The following is a 22426-nucleotide window of genomic DNA, read 5'->3' on the forward strand; positions in this document are numbered from 1 at the left end:
CCCTGTGCCCCTTTGCTCTGCTTCCCGGGTCCTCTCCCACCAGCAAGATCGGGTCCTAATGGAAATGGCATTTGCTGTGTAATACTGTAGGCTCAGAGCTAGAAGTCCTCCCTGCACCCTTATCCGTAGACTGTGCTGCAGGTCATAAGACTGGATTAAGGGCATCTGCTTCAACTGCAAGTCTACTTGCTTCCATGTTTGATGTCCTAGAAGGATCTTTCAAGCCAGGGAGGAAGACTTCTAGGACTGGTCAACATGCCTTTTTCTGTAAAGCTGGGGGAAAGATAGTTGTAAAGGTGCAGGTATGGGAGCACCGGTGTAGCCGCACCTAAGCTATCTTCAAGACCTCTTTGAACACACAGTTTCAAGATTGCTTCTCAACCCTGAGTTATCCTTTAACCAAACTATTTCAGGGAAAGAACTGCAAAAACTAGTATCACCATAAAATCAACTCAAAATGGATTAAAGAACTAGACATAAGACCTGAAACCATAAAATACATAGAAGGAAATATAGGTGAAACACTACGTGATTTGCATATCAAAGACATCTTTACAGACACATCACCCAAAGCAGTGATAGTGAAGGCAAAGATAAACAGCTGGGACTACATCAAATTAAAGAGCTTCTGCACAGCAAAAGAGACAATAACAAAAACAAAGAGAAACCCCACCAACTGGGAGAACATTTTTGCACCCAACACTAATGATAAAGGACTGATCACAAAAATCTGCAAAGAGCTGATGAGACTCAACAACAACAAAGAAAATAATCCAGTCAAAAAATGGGCAGAAGAGCTAAAAAGAAACTTCTCTGAAGAGGAAATGCAAATGGCCAACAGACATATGAAAAAATGTTCAACATCACTTGTCATCAGGGAAATGCAAATCAAAACTACCATGAGATACCATCTTACACCAGTGAGAATGGCACATATTAAAAAAACTAGCAACAACAAATGTTGGCGAGGGTGTGGAGAAAAAGGAACTCTCCTGCACTGTTGGTGGGAATGCAAACTGGTCCAACCACTATGGAGAGCTGTGTGGAGATTTCTGGACCTACTAAACATAGAGCTTCCATATGATCCAGCAATTCCACTCCTAGGTATTTACCCAAAGGACACAGAAACATCAATCCCAAAGAACACCTGCACCCCTATGTTTATAGCAGCACTATTTACAATAGCTAAGCTTTGGAAACGGCCCAAATGCCAAAAATAGATGACTGGATCAAGAAGATGTGGTACATATATACCATGGAATATTACTCAGCATTCAAAAAAGATAAACACATGCAATTTGCAGCAACATGGATGGCGCTGGAAGGGATCATGCTCAGCGAAATAAGCCAAAAAGAAAAAGAAAAATACCGGATGGTCTCACTCATAGCAGGAATCTAGAAAACTTAAATAAGGGATCAGGAAAATGAATAACTATAAGAAAGTGAAAATCAAAATCAACAAAAAACTATGAACCAGAGACACTTTTTGGGGGGTGGGGGCCGGGAGGGGAGGGATTGGGGTCAGAATGGGGCATGTGCAGTTGTATGGGGGAATATAAAAATAAAATTTATTATTTAAAAATAAAAGCTAGTATCACCATACTTTACTTCTCTCTAGTCTGAGGGAGTAGATGCCTAAGAATATTAGTTGAGAGCAGTAATACTTAGTCCATAAGTGTTGGGCTGACTGTGTTTATCTTTAGCCTGTGACCAAACTCCACCTTGCAGAGACGGCCTTTGGTCTCCAGTTTGGCAACCAGTGTTCGAGAACTGACTTTAGACTCTTATCTGCTATTAGTCAGCTTCCTAGTTACATCATCTGGGTCATAGTTTCCTGTATGTTACCTGTGTCACATCAGAAGATTGTTGTCATGAGACAAGAGTATGATATCTTGGGTACACAGTAAGCTCCTGCTCAGTCAGTGTCTTGCTCTTACCTGTGAAGAGGGTCCCTCAGTCTGACAACTAGGACTACTCTGAAGTTCCCTGCAGCCACTCTCTCTCAGGACCTCAGGCAAAGAGAATTCCTCATCTTGATTCTGTATTTCTAATAATGCTCCCCCTGACGGATTGACATTCCTTCTGACAAATCCCACAGACCCCTCAGATAGTGTTGCCCAAATCAGAATCACCTTTCCTGCCTGCCTCTTCTTCCCCGTCACCTATTTAATAGAAAACCCACTGTCAATCTCAGTCCCCTGCTAGCAACCCACAGGAGACCTGTGATCAGTATTTTAAGTCCCATTTATTCCCTGGTACCTCTTATTTAACTTTCCCCCTCCATCACTCTGCCTCACAGCTCATCTTTTCACTCTTTTCTTCCACATGACTGCCAGAAGGAGCATCTCTGGGTTCACACTGTCCTCCTCTATTGGTTCCTGCTTGCCCACAGAGGAAGTGAGTCCCCCAGTGTGGCAGGAGCTGTCATTCCTCCTGCTGTGCTCTCTGAAAGTTTGGAGCTACTCCCAGTCCTGAAAGGCCAGTCCCTCTATGTTGTCACACGGCAGCAGATGTGCATCCTTTGTCCACAGTGAATGCCTTTTCCTCTTGCCTGTGCCAGCCCAAAATTGGCCCCTTTAGGTGGTGCTTCCTTGACTTCCCCACATTCATCTGTTCTGATAATCATATTTCCCCATCTGTCACATGTTTGAAATCAGGACTGCCAGTGGCTTGTCACAATGTAACTAGCCACAGAATGATCATGTTCCATAAATCAGTGGAATTAAATTCGGTGTAATTTGTGTGTTCCTCTTGTAAAGGTGATCTCTTTTTTAGTGGTTAGTAAAGATCTAGTCTGTTTATCCACTGTCTTCCATGTCGCTTCAGGTTAGGGACTGGGACTGTGTGGTGTCATTCTCATTTTACATTATCTGTGCCAAGTCCAGTGGCTCACACAAAGAATAAACTTGAGAAGGGATTGAATGAAGTAATGTAAGACTGAAGGCAGGGAGATATCTCCTGGGCATGCCATGGCATCGTCATAACCTTCGTGGCTTCTTGTTTTATGCTGCAACATCACTTTCTTCCACCTTTCGTAACTTAATTAAATAGGGACACGTCCATTATTTGGGGGAATGCCCAGACAGTGTATTTGGACTTCTCTTTCCCAGGGCTGACTCAAAAATGACCTTTATTCCCTCAAGTCAGCTCCTCTATCTCTGTAATCGTCTCTTGAGCTGCATGAGGTGGATGCAGGGTCTCTGAGCCATGCCAAGCCTTGTAAGTTAAATGGATGAGGGAGGCACTTTGGGGGCTCTCTGGCCCCCATTTTAGAAGCATCAGCCTGCTCCAGTGTCTGATGTCTTGAGCCTTCCACTCTGGATATTGCTGCATGCACAGTACAACTCAGCTGAGGTCAGACCCAGAAAGCCAGCTCTCCACAAAATTCCTTTTATTGTGTACTGCCCCTTGACATTTATCTTCCCCAGATTCAGTCAGTAGAAAGTTGCTCAGTGAGCAAGACCTAGAGCAAAAGGTAGGGGTAGTAGTTTACCCAGGCTGGAATGAAGTTTGGTGCCCTTGCCACCACAGCTGTGTTCTGCTGACAGATACGCCCTCTGGCCTGTTAGTCAGTAGCCATAAACTCTTGCTTTCCCACAACTTATTTTGCAACTCCGCCTCATAAACTGTGAGAACCCTCAGGTCTTCTTCGGTTATTAGTAACGGCTCACCCTTTTGGTATTTTCGTAGTTCTTCATGATGATAGCCTGTGTTGTCTGAATGGATGATGTTACGGGGCAGCTGTCCCATGACATCTGGGGAGGCAGCTGAATGTTACCGATGATCAGCCAGAGCCACTATGCAAGCACAATCAAGACCTTGGAAAGATTTCCTGAAGATAGTGATGATTAAAAGCACAGTCCTCAGACATCAGACTGTTGGGAGTGGGAAGCTTAGGTCCATCACTGTCTGTGGGATCTTATATACCTGATCCATGTGATCTTTGTAAACCTTGTCTTTCTCCACCTGTGAAACAGAGTTAGTACCTCTTGATGAGATTGCCAGGAAAACTGAATATGTAATCTGTCAAAGTACTGAACATAGTACCTAAGACATCAGGAATTCTGACAGAAGTTCTGTATTACTCTGGAGTATTGATTCTTACATGCTCAGTTTGATTGAGTTTCTTTCCTGACCTGGATCTCTGCCATGTTCTTAGCTTGTCTTTTCTTAGGTTTCAAGTCCTTTATGCTAACTGCAGTATCTCACATTAACACACAAGTTCTGACCAGGAGGAGTAGTGAAGAATAACAGCAGAAGAGTCTTGAGCTCTCTTGTATAAGACCCATCTTTTTATCTCCAACTTTCCTTGACCCAGACATCTTAACTCCCCTATTAAAGACAGGCCTGCACACACCTTGGAACACTTGAGAAGTAGCTTTATAAAAGTACACACTGCAGTTTGAATCTCACCTAAAATATCAAGTGATAACCTCGCTACCACAGGCCAGAGTTGATTGCTGGTGGATCACCTAGTTATAGATTGTGATGAATATAATCGTAAATCTCTGGAAGCAATGTAAGTGAATATTAATCCCAGAATAGGAAAGGTGGCATCTAAATTTACAATAGCAATGGAAGAAATGATCTAAAAATGAAAAGTCAGATCAAAATGCATCCTAAATATCACCTGTTTTTAATCATCAAATGGGAAAAAAGTTTGGTATATATATTAACAAAAGATTGTTAATATGCACTAAGCTTTGTGTATTTGTATTAAAGAAACTTTATACAAACATTGAAAATATTAACATAGCAGCAGAAAACAAGCAGTATTTCTCTTGGCATGTATGTGTGCACATGTGTATTTTGCTCACTTAAATATAAATATACTGATTGAAAAAGTGTACACATCTGTATAAGTATGCATAGAGGGCACACTCCCTTTGTGAGGATATATACGAAAATATCAATAGTATTTATCTCAGTTGTTTCTTAATGTACTTTCCAAATCTTAATTTGCGTTTGTATTTGCATTTTCTTCTTGATAGTGTTCTGTATTTTGTAAATTTTCTGCAGTAAGCATGTATTACTTTTATAGTTAGAGAAAAGTTGTAAAAGAATTTCACTTTATTTAGGATCTGAGCTTCTGAGGAAATTCTTTTGCCCTAAGTATTCTTCAGAGAAAACTGAAAACTTAAAGTGAGTTGGCGGTTTACTAGACAGACATTTGGTGTTTGGATGTTTTTTTTTTTCCTTAAGCCAATACCTACTATTGTCCCCTGTTTTCATCCCTGGAATTTTCTACTCTCTGTGACTGCTTACTGTAGACATCTTTGAAATTTTTTCTTTCTTTTCATTTTGTTTCATCTGCCTTGCTTATTTAGATTTCACTATGATTGTACGGAATGTCCTCTTCTTCTGTGCTGGGGTTTAGCAGTAAACAGAGATCCAGGACAATTCAGAGTACACCAGAGATCTTGGGGAGAAGCTGACTTCCTTCCACATGGAAGGGGGGCCACATAGGGAAATGACCTCATCAGGATGCTCATGTCACTCAGGCTTGGGTGCATGTTCCTACATAGTTCAGATCTGCGTCCTAGTCACTGGTATCCACGACTTACTCCCCTGTGGTATCAGCAAACCGTGAACCTCAGAGTATCTCTGCAGCTACTTCTCTGCCTGCTCCTAATAGGGACTCAACATTGGTGTTTTGAATTGAGTGATTGAATGCACTGGATTGCTAAAAAGTATAGGAATTACATGGTAACTTCAACTTTATTGTGAGAAAAATTAAAATAGAATTTCTGATTTAGTTGTTCAAAGCCTGATCTATGGTACAGGGAAATAAAGCCTTTACTTTTGAACCAGATTTCTGTCTCTGCTATACAGCAATCAGTTTTACATCTCAAAACAAAATACTGCATTTTTACCTGATTGTAGAAATCTTCCACTGGTGTGGTTCCCAGTCCTTTATATCCAGAGTAATTATAAACGAATTAATTTTTGTATGGGTGTAGAATAGCTTAACTTTGTTCATATGGGATCCTAATTACCATTCTTTTGTTAAATGGAAATCATCTTGGCAAATTCCATGCTTCAGTGGCACTGCCCTTGGAGGGGGAGTAAAGGACATCTGGGAACCCAGCAGTCCACCTCTTGTCTCCCTCTTCTGGTCCTCCCATATCTGGGCCTGTGAGGGCTACTTTCTTATTTTTCAAAGGAGGATGTTGGATACCTATCTTGGGGTCTCTGTAGTCCTCACATCCTGTGTTTAATGGTGACTGACACTTGCCACTGGAAGGACTATTTTAGAAATGGAATAGGAAAAAGCAAGGTGATTTTTTTTCCAAATTAGTTAATTGAGGTAAAGTAGGTTAATATCATTTTATCTGCTCCAAGCGCTATATGTTCCAACCTCTACAAATGTACACTTTTAACATCCTACCCACTAACAGTGTCGCAGTGGTCATCCACCATGTTCCATTGTGCCTCTGCCCTCCACCACTCCCACCCCTGCCCCCTCTGCTTGGGTCAGTTTTATGGCCAGATGTTAAGAGATTAATACTGGTTTTATTGACTGATCCTTTGTTTCATTTCTCTGTATTCCATATATTTGGCATTTGTCTTTCTCCTTCTGACTTCTTTCACTTGGCATTATCCTCTTCATTTCCATCTATGTTTTAGCAAATGGCAGGAGTCCATCCTTTTTTTAAATGGTTAAGTAGTAGTCCATTGTGTGTGTGTGTGTGTGTGTGTGTGTATATGTGTATATACGTATGTGTGGGTCTATTTTATTAATCCGTTCTTCTGTCTTGGGAACTTAGACTATTTCTAAAACTTAGCTGTTGTATAGGGCTGCAGCGAACTTAGGAGTACATGCATCCATTTGAAATTAGCATTTTTGTCTTCTTTGGTAGATACCTGAAAATGAGGATGAAGGTACGTATTACAACCATATGTCGTAATACAACATTTTTCTCAACTCCTTGTGAGCAGAGCATCTATTTTTAATATTTTGAGAAATCTCCATGCTGCTTTATGTCATAGGGGCTGTACCAGTTTATATTCCCACTAGCAGGATACAGGGGTTCTTTTTTCTCCATAGCCTTGCCAACACTTCTGGTTTCTGGTCTTTTAAGGTGGGCCATCCTCACAGATGAGAGATGGTATCTCATTGTGGTTTTGATTTATATTTCTCTGATGATGAGTGATGGTGAGAAGTTTTTTACATGCCTGTTGGCCATTTATATGTGTTTTTGGAGAAGCGCCTGGCAGTTGGTCACTTTTGCCAATGGTAGAGCCACATAAACCCCCATGCTCACAATCTCTTTGTTAGCACACTCAGAGGGGCAGCAGTGTGCATGCCCCTAGCCTCAAAAGCATGTTGTCCAGAAGCCCACTCTGGAGAATGGTGTGCTTCATATGCTCATATGCTCCATGGCAGCCTGACAATCCACCAAGCAGACCAAGCTCACTGTGGCCTCCCATAACCTCCCAGTAAGTACAGACTGGAGGACTTGTATGTCTGGAAGAAAGGGATAAGTATCTTCCCATGTGCCAAGGGCAGTCACAGACACTCCCTGGAGCCCAGAGAACACATGAGGGATAACTGTGTGGCTCTCTCCACTGCTGAATCCAGTCTGGTCACCTGAGGGTCCCTTGTTGATCTGTGAAATTGGCTATGCTCTCTTTTTCCCAGGCTGGAGGGAGAGGCTAGGGACTGTTGGGGTAGGACCAGCAGCCTTGCCAGTGAACTGGTCCTGCTCCTGACTTGCTGTTTCTCAATCTTTCCTTCCCTTTCTGATGGTTTCTGACTCTCCTTGCGGAGACACTAATCCTTAATTCCCCAACTCACTTCTAGATGAGGCTTTTTAAATACCTGTCTGTAAAAGAAGTTAGCTCAAGTTGCATTTAAGTTGTTAACAAATCCTCAGTAATTAGAAACTGGGTTTTTTAGAAAGCTGTATTAATTTTTAAGAGCAAAGAAATTTTGCTTATGTGACATTGTGGCAGAGGGGTGACCTATATAATAAGATAAGTGGTGTTTTGTTAATCCCTCCTTTTGCAGATACTGTGACAAACCCCTTTTTTTATAGAAGACCTTTAATGTCAGCAATGGTGTTTTGCTCATTTTAGATGACTTGTTTTTAAACAAGTAGTAGATTGTAGATTTTGCATTTAAGTCTTTATGGACAATTGCAGTAGCCAATTAAAAGACCTTTCACAGTAAGACATCATAGATAGGATCAAAGGCGATAGATAGCTGTTATTCTTCACAAAAAAGTGAAATTTATGAACTACATTATGTGGTAATTCACTGCATGTTTTCCCATTATAGTAAAATGTAAGTATTAGTATTGATTCTGTAAGGAGTTGAGAATTCAAGAGATTTTGATTGATAGGTAATTTAATAAAAAATATTGAGATTTAAATATGATTAAACCCAACATTGGAAATGACTTGGCATATTGCTTGTACTATACATAAAGCAAAATTGCTGAATGACTTTGAATTTTAGAGCTGATTAGTGGCCACGGTGGTTTCAAATTTATTTCATTTATTTATTTATTTATTTTAAAGATTTATTTATTTACACAAGAACCAGGGTACAGGCGAGATGTGCAGAAGGCTGAGAGGATTCACCAGAGACAGAATGGGGAACAGAACAGGCAGACTGACTGAAATACACTGCTGAGGGGAGCAGCGGGCGAGACAGGAGAGGTCTGCTGCACCATGTGGGTATCTCCCCGCCCCGCCGGGATCGAACCCGCACTGCAGAGGCTGCAGATAGCTTCACAGCACTGTGCTCAACCACCTGCACCACCCTGGAGGCCCGGTTCCAAATTTATTTTAAAGACAGGTTTAGATTGGGGTGATTTTATTGGTCTTTCAAAAAAAATTTTTGGTGATAGCAGTGTAAGAGTGTTAACTACTTTATTATTTCTCCTTCATAATTGTGTCTTAGTCCTGCTCTTAGCTTAGGGGAAAAGGAATCATTAATTTTAAGGGTATCAGGGTCTTTCAGAAACCTGAATTGTGGCCAGCCTAATGCCTGGTACCACATGGCCCAAGGGTGAAGGGCTCAGCCTCCTGGGGCAGCTCCAACAGATCTAAGGACTAAGCCATTAAGAACTAAGGAAGCACATAACTTCTCCCTGTGGACCCCCGCACCTCTGCCATCTGTTCTTGTCTACGTGGTGGCTGTTTTGAAGTCCTTAAGACCACCCCAAGTTCAGTGATTCAGTAAGAGGAACCATAGCATTTAATGTAGAGTCTTGCGGTGAGGACCTATTCAATGGAAGGCTATGCAGCAAAATCAGGGTAAGTTAAAGATGCCTGGGATGAACTCCAGAGGAAACCAGGTAAAAGTTTCCAAAAGGAGTCACACAGGACACACTAGCTTTCTCTAGTAATGAGTTGTGCTATGTTGCCAGTCAGAGAGGCTTCGTAGAGACGCAGTGACCACAATATTTTTTTTTGTGGACTGGTCATATAGGAAGTATCTGCCTTGTACATACCAACACTCTAGATTCCCAGGAGGAAAGCAGGAACTCAGCATAAGCCATATTCTTTGTACAGTTTAAACTCAGTGAATCACCCGTATAGTTAAGAGTGGTGGGATCCGGGCCTCCCCGGTGGCGCAGCAGTTGAGCTCTTGGTTGCAAAGCTCCCCATGGCCTCTGCTGTGCCAGTTGGATCCCCGGCTGCTCCCTGGCTGCTCCCCGGTCACCGGAGGAGGGTCCCACATGGCGTGCAGACCTCTCCTGACGCCCGCTGCTCCCCTCAGCAGTGTACTTCGGTCCTTCTGTCTGCTCTGGCTCTGGTGAATTCTCTCACCCTCCCGCGCTTCTGACTGTACATGTACAAACAAACAAACAAATAAATAAATAAACAAATAAATAATACATGCCTCTTTAAAAAAAAAAAAAAGAGTGGTGGGATCCCTCCCCAAATCCACACTCCCAGACACCAGCCAATGAAGCCTTTCTTGCAAGCTGGCCTTTTAAAAGACGGAGCTCAAATCTGCTGTGCTAATTCTGTTCTGTGCAGGAGATGCACACCCCACCCCAGCCTACCTCCACTCCATCCCACATCCAGACTACCCCGCTCCATACCTGAAGGTAGATTCTACTGGTGATAAGCTAGCATTTCCAAATCCCCAGGAGAGGGAAATAGCCCAGCTCTATTAGGAATGGGTATCCACCCATTACGGTGAGGATCATCTGGTGTAGACACAAGGAATCTTCCCTGTTTGCATAGAGATAGGCATTTGGTTTAAGGATTCAGGATACACTTCAAAAGGAAATCAGTCATATGTATGAGTGGAAAAGCCTCTCAGATACTGTGCAGATTTGATCATGCAAAGGCCCTCTTAGGAATGACATTAAAAAATAATACAGGAAGGTGATACCTAATTCAGGCATCATGAACTGAAATTTCAGCTCAGGTCAGCAGGCTCAGTTGAGCTTAGGTAAATTAGATAGTGTTTAGGTGGTCATTTGTATAAAAACAGTGAGTGCCTAAGCTATTCTAAAATAGAGTCAAATATTTTACCCTTAGGTGAATAGTCTTAATAAACTTCTGTAGCTAATTGGAACCTGTTGGGTTCATGAAAATGAAAGTGGACTGATTATTCCCTGATATTTTTCCTGGTTGGGGAATCTATAAGAATAGCATGTACTTTTGCGATATCCCTAGTCATTTCTGTGCTTTTGTCTTCTATTTAAGTTTTCTTGTTAAAACTTAGAAACTTAACCAAGCTATTAAAGATTATGTATCTCAACTGTCTCCTATTTTTAATAACTCTTACTCGTCAGTAATAAGAAGCTCCAGTATTTCTTGAGGTGTGGATGTCTTTTATCTGCTGGAGGCAAGGCATGATGTCAGGTTTCGCAGTTCCCATGACTGGGAGATATAATATCTGCACATACCTATATTGGTGGGATGTTCTAGAAAGGGCTGGCATCTTAGGAATTTGCTGGGAAACCAGGCAGGTTGGCAGCCTGTGTAGAAAATAGCTTTCAGCCAGTGAGAAGTCACCATAGAAATGTCATCATTCCCTCATGTGGTGGAGCAACCTTGGCTACATGCACAATAATTGAGTATTGAATTAATTTAAGGAAGACACAAATGTATACACACACACCCATACACATGCATGTACACATACACACGTGTGAACACACACAAAGTATGTATGCCAAAAAGATAAAATCCAGTGCTTCTTGGCAGATCCTCATTTTCTTTTCTGTTATGGGTTCATATGTGGATCTATATGTAATCATACAGTCTCTCACATAGTGACCAGCAGACATTGTCAACTGCCATTGTCTGTGCACTGAGCTGTTTGTGCTGGCCTTCTGCCTGGCTAGGGTACCTCTGCTATGTGTGTGGTGTACAACAGTGGTGTGTTGGTAGGCGCATCTTATGGCTGGCCGTTGGCACCTTTTCCCAGCAGTATTCTCAGGCTGGTGTTTGCTTTTGCTTCTTGAAATAAAAAAAGGAAACAGCATTCATTCCAGAGAGAAAAGAACTAAGGAAAAGAGACATGTTCCCTTGTGAATCGGCGATCAGAATGTAAACACAGGAAAACAGTTACCATATCCCTCCATCATCTCAGTTGATGGACTTTTGAAAACTAGTGAATCTGCATTTGGGGCATAGACTCCAAGGGGAAAAAACTTGCTCAGTCGATAAACTGGATTTGTACACTATCATTTTAGGAAACCCTGAGATAACATTACTGAATCCAAGGAAACGCAGATGTCATCTTTTTGAAGGAAGCCTACTCTTTATATCCTGTACAGTGACCTACTCAATAAATGTGTTGATTGATTAGTAAATACCCACAAAAGTAAGTTTTCAAGAAAGCAAGCACAAAATTCAGTAACATTAGGTATTAAAAGGTTCCCTTTCTGCCTTGTACATCTGTGGGACTAAGGTCCATAATTTCAAGAGAAAGTAAGGTTGGGATACAGAAGGCTGAGCCACTTACTGCATTTGTGCCAAGCACATAGCAATGTGAGAAGCAATATTTTAGACAAGGTAATTTTTATTGTAAATTTCATTAGCCTCATGGAGGGAGAAGGTGCTGTAAGATGTTCCAGGAGGTCCCTAGACAAAAGCCAGTTAAATTCACTAGCATGGAGAGTAATTGGTTTCCATGATTAATGCTGCTGACTACATTGTCTATGCTGTGTCTTAATGCTGTGATCAATATTGTTTCTATTATTTATTTTTATACATATGGGCCTTTATGGGTCTGATTGGGTTAGAAATAGTCCTTTATTTTTTGTTTAACATTTTATTTTATTTTTTAAAGATTTATTTATTTATACAAGAACTGGAGTACAGGTCAGAGGCATGGGAGGATGAGGATCCACCAGAGACAGAGCAGGGAACAGAACAGGCAGACACTGCTGAGGGGAGCAGCAGGCGAGACAAGAGAGGTTGGCCACGCCATGTGGGTTTCTCCCTGGCTGGCCAGGAATCGAACCCACACTGCAGAGGCTGAGGACAGCTTCATAGCGCTGTGCTCAACCGTCTGTGTGCCACCAGGGAGGCCCTGTTCAGCATTTTATATCAGTGCATGCTTACAAATTTTATGAAATAATTGAGCAACTGGGTACATTGTTTGGTGGAAGGTTGGAGCCACAACACAGAGGCCCAATCCTCAGCAGTCTGCAGGGGTTGGCATGCAGGCGTGTAACATTTCTGTTGCTTCTTTTGTTTTCACAGTGAGAGAAAAACGCAAGAGTCTCTTCATTAACCATGTAAGTGAAGCTGTCTCCCTGATCTTCTTCATAATGATTGTACCGTGTAAACACCTTAAATAATCATGCCTGTGATGGGGATAAAATGGCTCATGTACTTTGTTGATACTTGAGAGAATGTCAAGGGTGTTGTAGTATAATTTGCACTCAGTTTGATTTGCAATTGGACATTCGTGACTTTGTAGCACTGTCCCAAATGTGTTCCTAGAGGTACCAGACTGCTCCTGTTCATGGCAAGATGTGTACGAACAGTATCACAGCAAACATCACACAGGTCCAAACAAAAGGCAACTTTAAAAAAATTTCTAATACTTTCCTTCTTCTGCCCTCACCCCCATATTACTCTTTTCCCTCTCTGTAATACAGTTCCATTTGAATGAACACATAATTGCTTTCCACAAGGCTCTATACCTTTATACACTTATTCCTCCTCCTGATTATTTTACAGGTCCAGTAGTGTCTCCATGTTCTTTTGGTGTTCAAAGAAAGGATAAACTTGATTTTTAAAATTCGGCTCTATTTTTTTATGCCATTCTGAGCAGTATCTCCTTTCAGATACTAAGTGTCCCACTGAGATACTTTATCCTTTTTCCTAGAGTAGCAGGTGGGACTGGTTTCCTCCATCACCCCACCCCCTGGGAAACCCCACCCTCTGTGGCACCCTTTTGGAGTGTGGAGCCTACCACCACCAGGTTATAGCTATCCCTTTCCCTCTAAACTTACGCCCCTTTCTTTAAGAAAGAAAGCTTGTCCATGAGTTTTAAAATGATGAAGTAGATAAATAACCAAAATAAATATACTAGAAATTCTCATACTGAAAACAAGGTCAATGTATTTGACTTTATAAGGATTTTTCTCAGGATTTCTAGATAACCTGCATTTAAGTTTTTGTAGATCTTGAAGTATTTGGCAGTGACACTGTGTGTTAAAGAGACTTTAAACCATAATATTCTTTTCCCTACCTGTTGAAAATCTGGACAAAATGCTGTTGAAAAGAAATTCATAAGCTAGATCTATACACTCAAGGGCTCCATGCTGGAGCCTGAGGAGATAGGTGATTCATTCTTTCATAGGCAACATCACTGTATATGTGTGTGTACAGTGTTCTAAGGGTTGGAGAGTAGTCTAGTTTCATCAGATTCTTCAAGCAATGCATGGCCTCTTCCTTTGCTCTCTTAAATTTCAAAGAATCAATATAAAGCATTTGTGAAATGACAATACAGATCATGTAGAAAATATGCTGAAAATTCCCTTGTCTTTTACCTTACTTGAAAGTGGTATATACCTGAACATAGAAATTTGAGTGATTTGATCTGATTCTGTAAAGTCTTACTTTCATTTCTTTGCCTGCTGGATGCACTTGAACATTTTCCCTCTGACTAATGCACCTGGCAGGGCGTTTTCAAGGGAAAGAAAATTGCTGAAACTACAGCCAGGCCATTCTTACTGGTCACTGCAACTCAGTTAAAGGTGTACTAAAAAAGGAAAACTAGGTGTTTTTTTTTTAAAGATTTATTTATTCATTTTACACAAGAACCAGGGTATAGGCCAAATGCGTGGGAGGGTGGGAGGATTCACCAGAGACAGAGCTGGGGAACAGAACAGGCAGACTGACAAAATACACTGCTGAGGGGAGAAGCAGGTGCGAAAGGAGAAGTCTGCTGCACCAGGAAAACTAGTTTGTTTATGTACTTTCTTTAGGAAAGAAAGCTATTTCCATGAGATATGAAATGATGAAGTATATAAATAACCTGTTTTGATTGTGGCTAACCTCACACTTATGTCATGCACAGTCCTGACAGCTGCCACACTGGGTAATTATCTGGTGGATGAAAATTAGATATGCTTAGATAGATTATGATGGTAGGCTACGTATTCTAACTCAGTGTATCCTCTGAACACCATCTCTTACCCCTCCACAACCATCCCCTTCCAATCCTCAAACCTCTGTAAAACCTCTCATCTGACAGAGTAAAATCACACAGTTGTTGAAATCTACTCAGATGCATTTCTTTTTATGTAAAAGAAATCTCTGTACTGAAATGTCTTACATAACAGATGACTGTGTAACAGCATGACCCTCCAGTGAATAAACAAGCCTAGTTGCAAAGGAACACATCAGTCTGTCCATGCTGGGACTGTGCCATTCCAACCAACTGAAATACAGTTTGAATAAAATTACCTACATATTCAACTAATAAGCCGTGAACATGTGCTTTTCAGATTTTTGAAACTTGGGAGTCTTGAGTTTGAACAGTAGAGAGCATAAATAAAAATAATAATCATTAGACTCTTTTGAGTGCTTTACCACATTTTTGCCTGACTCAGTTCTAATTGGTTCAGGAATGTTACTTCTTCAGTTTGTTCTTAGTGGATATTACTAAAGTAACCTACAAAGAGGCCGTTACTTATGAAAAAATGAAAGCAGTGGATGTAGACAAGTCAATTTAAAGAGACTGAGAGTGATTGAGTTCTACTCCTGGGACCCAGTATATAGTTTAGAATAGTAGGCTATGCATTCTAAGTCAGTGTAGCCTCTGAACCCCTACCCTATCCATATCCCAAAGCAAATTTCAGATTCAGGGAAAATAGCTTTCACTTGATGGAGAAAAAATAAAGTTGTCTGACTTCCAGCTAACAACACACTTTAGCAAGTGAAAGGTGTAGACTTAGGAAACAGTTTCCAGGGGAAGGCTCAATAGTAAATGGAACCCAGATTGGAAAAGCAGTGGACCTTTAAAACTGGCTTGAAATATCCAAGGAAGGTTTAAAAGGTTAAGTAAAAGGGGACTGCTTCAAGTGAAATTATTTAAGTTTTAAAGCTTGAAACCATTTGAGGATGAATGCCTCTAAGAGTTTAGACAGCAAGTTAAGTCAAAATAAATTATAAAGGTTTTTGTTTTTTTTTTTTTTTTAAATCAGCACCTATGTTTTAGATGGAATTAACAGTTATAGGAAATTTTGGTCTATTAAAGGCATACCTAAGTATTTTAAAGAGGCTTGTGTGAAAGGTTTTATTTAAGTTTGTATTTTTATTTAAAACGTACTAAAGTTTTGTTTAAGGTTAGCTATTTTAATGAATTTTAAAATTAAAATGTGGAAATACCTGATTATAAATTGTGGGTGACATTGTAGGTGATTGGATTTTGGAATCACTCTCCTGAAACTTAGGGAAATTCATGTCTTTAGTAAAAGCCTTATTTTCTGTATGACATTCTTCTGCCACTTGGTGACAGCAAGTAAATTGATCTAAGAAATTAAAAAAAGATACTAAAACAGAATTAGAGTTGAACAGTGGACTTCCTTTACCCTAATGCAAAACAGTAATAGTATTTGTCTTAATATTAGAGAGGTGATAGATAAGGAAACTTTCTGAGGAAACAAAGAGTGTTATTAGTTAAGTAAGAATCACAATGATAACAGGTTTTGAAGTCAGAAGAATTTTTTTAAGCCTGAGATCTACGATCTGCTAATTAATTGAAGGACCTTGAAAAAGTCTAAGTTCTTTTATCTCAGAGATTGGGTCTAATTCCCAAACTACCTGACTCAAGTGAAACAATGGAATGGGAGCCAATTTACAAACTAATTATAGTACCATATAAATATGTTGATGTTACTGTTACTGCCCTCTGGAGTATAGGTAGATTCTGCTTAATTTTTTAAGTTGTTATCAAAAGTGATAAAAGTCCTTATGGTATTATAAGTATGGATATAATTCTTTTATAATTATTAAGAAAAGGATTCCTGGGTGAAATGTATTCTGTCAAACTCCATTTGGGAATATTGCCATAGAGAGTTACAGTCTTCTTAAATATTTCGCTTCTGAATTTGATTTCTGCATTCTAGTTTTGAATGGAGTAAGAGTAGATTCCTTACAAAACAGTGTCTATTTTGGTTATTCTCTTTATCCCATAGGTTTTTTGGGCCTTTGGTCTTTCACTATTTTTTTCTTAAACAATTTTATTGGTTATGTAAGTTACATACCCTAAAATTCACCCTTTTTATGTGTAAGTTTATGGATATTAGTATATTCACAGAGTTGTATAACAATCAGTTTAGAACATACTCATTTCCCCCAGAAAGAAACCCTGTGCCCATTATTAGTCACCCCTTTTTATTCCACCTGCCCCTGCCCCTGGCAGTTACACTCTAACTTTCTGTCTCTCTGGATTTGTCTGTTCTGAACATTTCTTATAAATGTAATCATACATTTCATTTAGCATGGCATTTTCAGGGTTCATATATACTTTACTATATATTAGAACTTTGTTCCTTTTTATGCCCAAAGAATATTCCATTGTATGGATAATATGTTTTGTTTTTATTTTTCCAGTTGATGGACATTTGGGTTGTCTCCACCTTTTGGCTGAGCAGTGAACAATGCTATCAGCATTACTTTACTTATTTTTGTGTAAACATATGTCTTCATTTCTCTTGGGCGTATACCTAGGAATAGAATTGTGGTCATTCTGTATTTAACACTCTAAGGTGTTTAAGGAATTACCAAAGTTGTTGGTCTTTGGCTTTTAATATTTTGTTGTAGTCCAATGAATTTAATGTTTAGCTCTGATCAGCACACTTTGTTTTTAATGATTAAACTTTTCCCAATTGAAGAAATGACCATCTGGTACTGGAAAGGGTTTGGCCAATATGGCTACATTCCTGGAGAATTTTGAAGGGATGTTGCTTAAGAACAATTTGGTATAGCAAGAACCTTTTATTAGGAGTCGAGTGACCTGAATTTTTCTGCTACTTTTCAATTTTGTGATACCAAGTTACTATGTCATTTAGTAAAGTGCTTTAATTGTAGCACTTACAGCGGCAACTGAGAGTCGTTACCTTCCTCTCACAGGAGTTGTAAATGGCAGTGGACATGGGATGTGCATTGGCCCTTAAACATTTGTATTATAATACTTTGCTTATTTGAACTTCTAAGACAGGTGCTCTATTATGTAGAAGAAAAACTTTTAACAAAGGGAAAGAAAGTTGAATTTCTTACATTCTGGGGCAAGTCTAACCCATTTTAAGTCTTTTTTATAAATTAAAAATTTTAAGACCTACACTTAGATAAATATCTGCCTTACAAACTCCAGCACTCTAGGATAAGCTCATTTCACACACCACCTGACCCCCAAAACTCCAAACCTTAACCTGTATGACCCTTGCATTCAGGAAGTGCACTAATAGGTGAATTTTTTTTTTTTTTAAATGAGCCTTTGTTTTATTTTTCTAGCTGCAGACAAAACCCATGCTATTTCTGTGCAGGAGATGCCTTCTGAGGTATAGGGGCTCTGGGTGGCGCTATGCACGACCTCAAGGCCATCACAAAAACCTCTTCTCCTTGGATGATGCAGTTCTGATGGCTTGTGTTTCTGGATTTTGCCTTACAGACAGAACTGTAATTGAGAAAAAGTACTTTTCATTATAGAATCAGTGCACAGAGCCTTAACGAAGTCAAGATTTCACCTGGGATTGAAGGAAATTACGAATTTAAAAATATTTTGTGGAGATCACTCATAGGAGCAGAATAGTACCTGATAATTGGCATTTTCCCAGTTTTTGTTCTTGGGAGCGAGTTTTAGTTTATTTTTGTGCTTTGTACAGTAATGACTTGGTCTACTGCTATTGTTAATTCCATGGCTATTTGCTTTTTCTACCTTTTAGTCTTTACCTAATGTAAAAAATTGATCCTGGGGAGAGCTGTTCAGTCTTCCTTTTTCCTTCCATGGAATATTAGTTTGTTAATACCTTGAGGTCAAAGTTGAAGGGGTTTTCCTTCTCTTTGTTCTTTTTATCTTGTGTTGTTGAGGCCTGTGGTGGTAGCAGAAAGATGATGATGGAGCTTTCCTTTCTGGTTGCCCTGGTGGCATCTGTTGTGAGTCCTCCTCCCACTCTTTGTTTCTACTTTCCCGGATAAGTACTCTGGGTTTGCATAGACTGGAATTCCACAGAATGTCCTGTTTCCATGCCACATTAACTGTGTGACTTGGGTAAAGATAACCTTTTAAATTTGTTTCCTCATTTGTAAAATGAGAAAAATGCCCTACCCTGCCCTTTGGTTCTGTGAGACTGTCTGTACGCCATGAGGTTTAGATGGTGGCAGTGGGCACCCAGCCTCTGTCTCACTCCTGTACTGTCCTAGGCATGTTTTATATTCACTAGGCCTTCATTCTTGATAAAGAAATGGTGGTGCAGATTTCATTCTCTGTCAAGGTTGTAACTTGCTCTCCTTAGGGTAAGGGGGAAAATTCATAGAGATTTTGTTTATATCATTTTTTTTTTTTTTTTTTTGCAAACATATACCACTTTTTTTCCTCTAGTGTTACCTGTTATTTTTAGTGCTTTGGGGTTTTTTTGATCCTAATAAACTAAGAAGTAATAGGATAATTTTGCCCAACCATTAAAAATGAGAAGTTGAAGTAATGAGACTGTTACTGAGTGACTTAATAATACTCATTGAGCACATCTATGTGCGAAGCTCTGCAGGTATTATCCCATGGAGCCCTCACAGCACTCTGCTGAGGGGTAGGTTCTGCATTCCATGTTTTGTAATTGAAAACATTAAAGATTGCGGAGGTTACACATAAGACAACCTTACAATTTATTGTCAAAATCCAGACACTCTGAATTGTATAAAGGCGCTATTATTGGTTGCTCTGGAGCAGCAGGCAAAGCTAAGACAGTCCCCAGTAAACCAGGACACGTGATCATCCCACTTAAGTTACTTGCTCTGGCTTATACAGCTAATCAGAGCTACATTCTACACTGGAAGCTTTCTGGCTCCAAACATACAATTGCTTATTCTATAATGTCTTGTCCATGGTTCACGGGGTCACAAGAGAGCCAGAACGTTGGCTCCTTCCTCTGCCAGTCACTACTCCACTGCAGCGTGTCCTGAGTATGTCCATTTCTCACTGCCAGTAGCGTGGACCCTTGCAATGAGCGCCTGTTTGCCAGCTTGCTGACACACTGTGCCCTCCTTTTCTGCCAAGGCTGCACTGTTATCAGCAGCGCACCACGGACCCAGCTGCTGTCATAGAGACAGACGTCCTGTGTGGCAGCATTGGTGTGAGCCAGTGAGGCGGTCTCATTTCTTGGGTGGACTGCTGCTTGTTTGCTTGCTCGCTCAAGAAAATTGTAAACTCTCTCTCCTTGTACACACCAGACTCCAGAGAGAGCATAGACAAGTGAGCTGAAAATTAACAGTGGAGACCGATCAGTGCCATGGAGGGTCAGAGCTCAGGGCAGTGGGAACACATGGGCGCTCAGCCCAGAGGAGCAGGAAGCAGGGCGGTGTTCTGAGGCAGTGCTGTCAACAGGGTCTGAAGGATGGATGAAGTTAGAGAAGGAAAAAGCACTTTTGAGATATTTTAGAAAAGATCTGGGAGAAAATGGCACAAATGAAAAACTATAGAAACATGGACTTTGGAATCTGACAAATGTGGTTTTGTGCTCCAGACCTGGAGAACATTACTTCATTTTGCTGACCTTTTCTGACTTATCTGTAATATGGGAAGTCTATCCAGCTTACTAGGTGTGTATAAGCTGTAAATGAATTGTTCACTTATATTTGATTGTCATTAAGTAAAAGTTAATGCTGTTACTATTAACATTTAATTGTCCTAAGTATAGTGTACCTGGAAGGAAGAAATGAGTGGTAACCTGATTAGACTTCAGACATAAAAAGCTTTTCTGCCCCGTTTTATAGATGTTTTATGTGAATTTTCATTTCACAAGTACTGATGTAATATGTTGGTCCTGTTCTGAGCAGGCCATAAATATTAACCATCAGCTCCTTGTAATAACCCTGTTGGGCAGGGTGGTTATTTTCACCAGTTTTACAGATAAGGCAGCAGAGGTGCGACAGGCTGAGGAACTTTCCTGTGTCTGAGAGCTAGTCATAGCCAAGTCAGCCTCAGCCTGTGCAGTACACAGCATCTGTCTTCACTGTTGTTCTCTGGTGTGTAAGATTGCTATATTGTTTATTAGCAAATACTGGAACCTAAAAAAAGATTCTATTTGTATCAAACATACATAGAAGCATATTGATTTTTCAGTATCACAGGACAGCTCAGTATTTTGATTGAAGCTGAGATATCACATACCTTGTGCTTATTAAAAATATTTAACAAAGTGGAATATACTTTTTCATAAATGTGCATGTGTTTTGATTCTTCAGCGGCAGCATCACAGAAACTTAAAACTGTCTGTTTCCCAGAACACATATTGGTACTGTATGTCTGAAGGTGCCTGGTTTGGCTCTATATTTCCTTTTGAACTAGTATAAACAAATCAAAACAGAAAGTCAATCCCCCATCAAGAGCTTCTCTGGTACAGGGACTTTAGTTTGTTTTAGCTTTTTACAATGTGGGTCTCATACCAAGAGACGTTTACTGCGTCTTTTGGAATAAGACAGGGTATTAGAATAAAATACCCTGAAACAAGAAATTGATGTAGCTTAATATTTAGGATTTTTATTCAATTCAGTAATTGTAAGATAGTTTGAATGCTGAGCTAAGGTCCTCCTGGCAAATTGAAGGCTTTGGCACATCAGTCCCTAGTTCTTGGAGGCACGGACTAATAGATGGGGAAATCCTGAAACCAGGACTGGCCCCTTTATGGAGCTAGTTTTGAGTTAACCATTTGGCCATTAGGGACTGTACCTGATGGAGGGGTGTTCCTGTGTGTAAGCTCATGAAGGTAGTTTCTTAGGAGGGATGTCTATTGTGCTTGCCCAGTGTATCACTTCCTTGACTGTTGCTTTTATATTTTCTTAGGGAAACCATTTAGTCTTTGCTGTTATTGTCACATTTTAATTTTGGACTTTGTGTCAGAGGAAATAATGGAAACCCCATCATAAAAGTGAATTGTCCTTCATTGTTAAGATCGTGCCTAAAGTTATCCTTTGTCTCTGAAAATACATTACTGTCAGCTAGTTACTGAATTTTCATGTTTAAATAATATCTCTATGTTTTGTTTTGTAGTAGATTTTCTACCAGTGGGGAACATTTCATAAGGATTTTTAAAGTTTTTAAGCTATGTTTGATTGAGTTTTCAGTGTGTCTGGTGTAACTTGAATGTGTTTGCTAAAGGAACTAAAGAGAAAGAGAACTGATTTTTAATATCTTTGGATTATATGAGTGAGAATGTTTTGATTAATTTGATAGCTGTGAAAATACTGTCTTAAAATAAACATTCAGATTGTTACTTGAACCTCATAAACTTTCTTCTGTTCTTTTCCTTACTTGATAAAGAAAGTCCTAATCTTTTGAATTTTCTGACTTTATTTCCTTTTGGCCCTAGCTATTTACGTAAAACTGGTGCTAGGGGGCTTGTTGGTGTTCAGTAGTGCAATGATTTAAGGAATCAGGTACTCCAAATAGTGATATCATTTATTATTTTTGAAAGGAGATTTATATATTGCTTTTATATTTTCAAACTTATATATTTCATAATTTCATTTTATAGAGGAAGCTTCACTAAACAAGAAGTAAATTTTAACATAGCACACAGAGTAGTTGGTCTCTGATTAGCTAAGGATTTCTTTGCAATCATGAATTGTACTAAATGGAGGGTTTTGTTAAGAGGTGGGCAGTTGAGGCATGCAATTTTATTATCCTTAAGGGATTATTTTTTTGTTTGCCTAAATATGCTTGTAAAGCTATCAACATAGCACCAGACAAATAGAACTTATTTGGATGATTTGATAC

General features: G+C 39.8%; 1 protein-coding gene across 2 annotated transcripts in view; it reads left to right on the top strand.

Annotated features, from left to right (window-relative positions):
- The window catches only part of CCNY (cyclin Y), a gene marked incomplete at both ends in the record, with an annotated part of 163865 nt that overhangs the window by 99974 nt on the left and 41465 nt on the right, over positions 1 to 22426 (top strand). For both annotated transcript variants that reach the window (XM_084253749.1, XM_084253750.1), the window contains one exon: positions 12682 to 12716. In XM_084253749.1, the coding sequence (XP_084109875.1) occupies positions 12682 to 12716 (35 nt within the window). The remainder of the gene's footprint in view (positions 1 to 12681; positions 12717 to 22426) is intronic.

This window comes from Talpa europaea (genome assembly GCF_964194135.1).
Source record: "Talpa europaea genome assembly, chromosome: 14".
Lineage (NCBI taxonomy): Eukaryota > Metazoa > Chordata > Mammalia > Eulipotyphla > Talpidae > Talpa > Talpa europaea.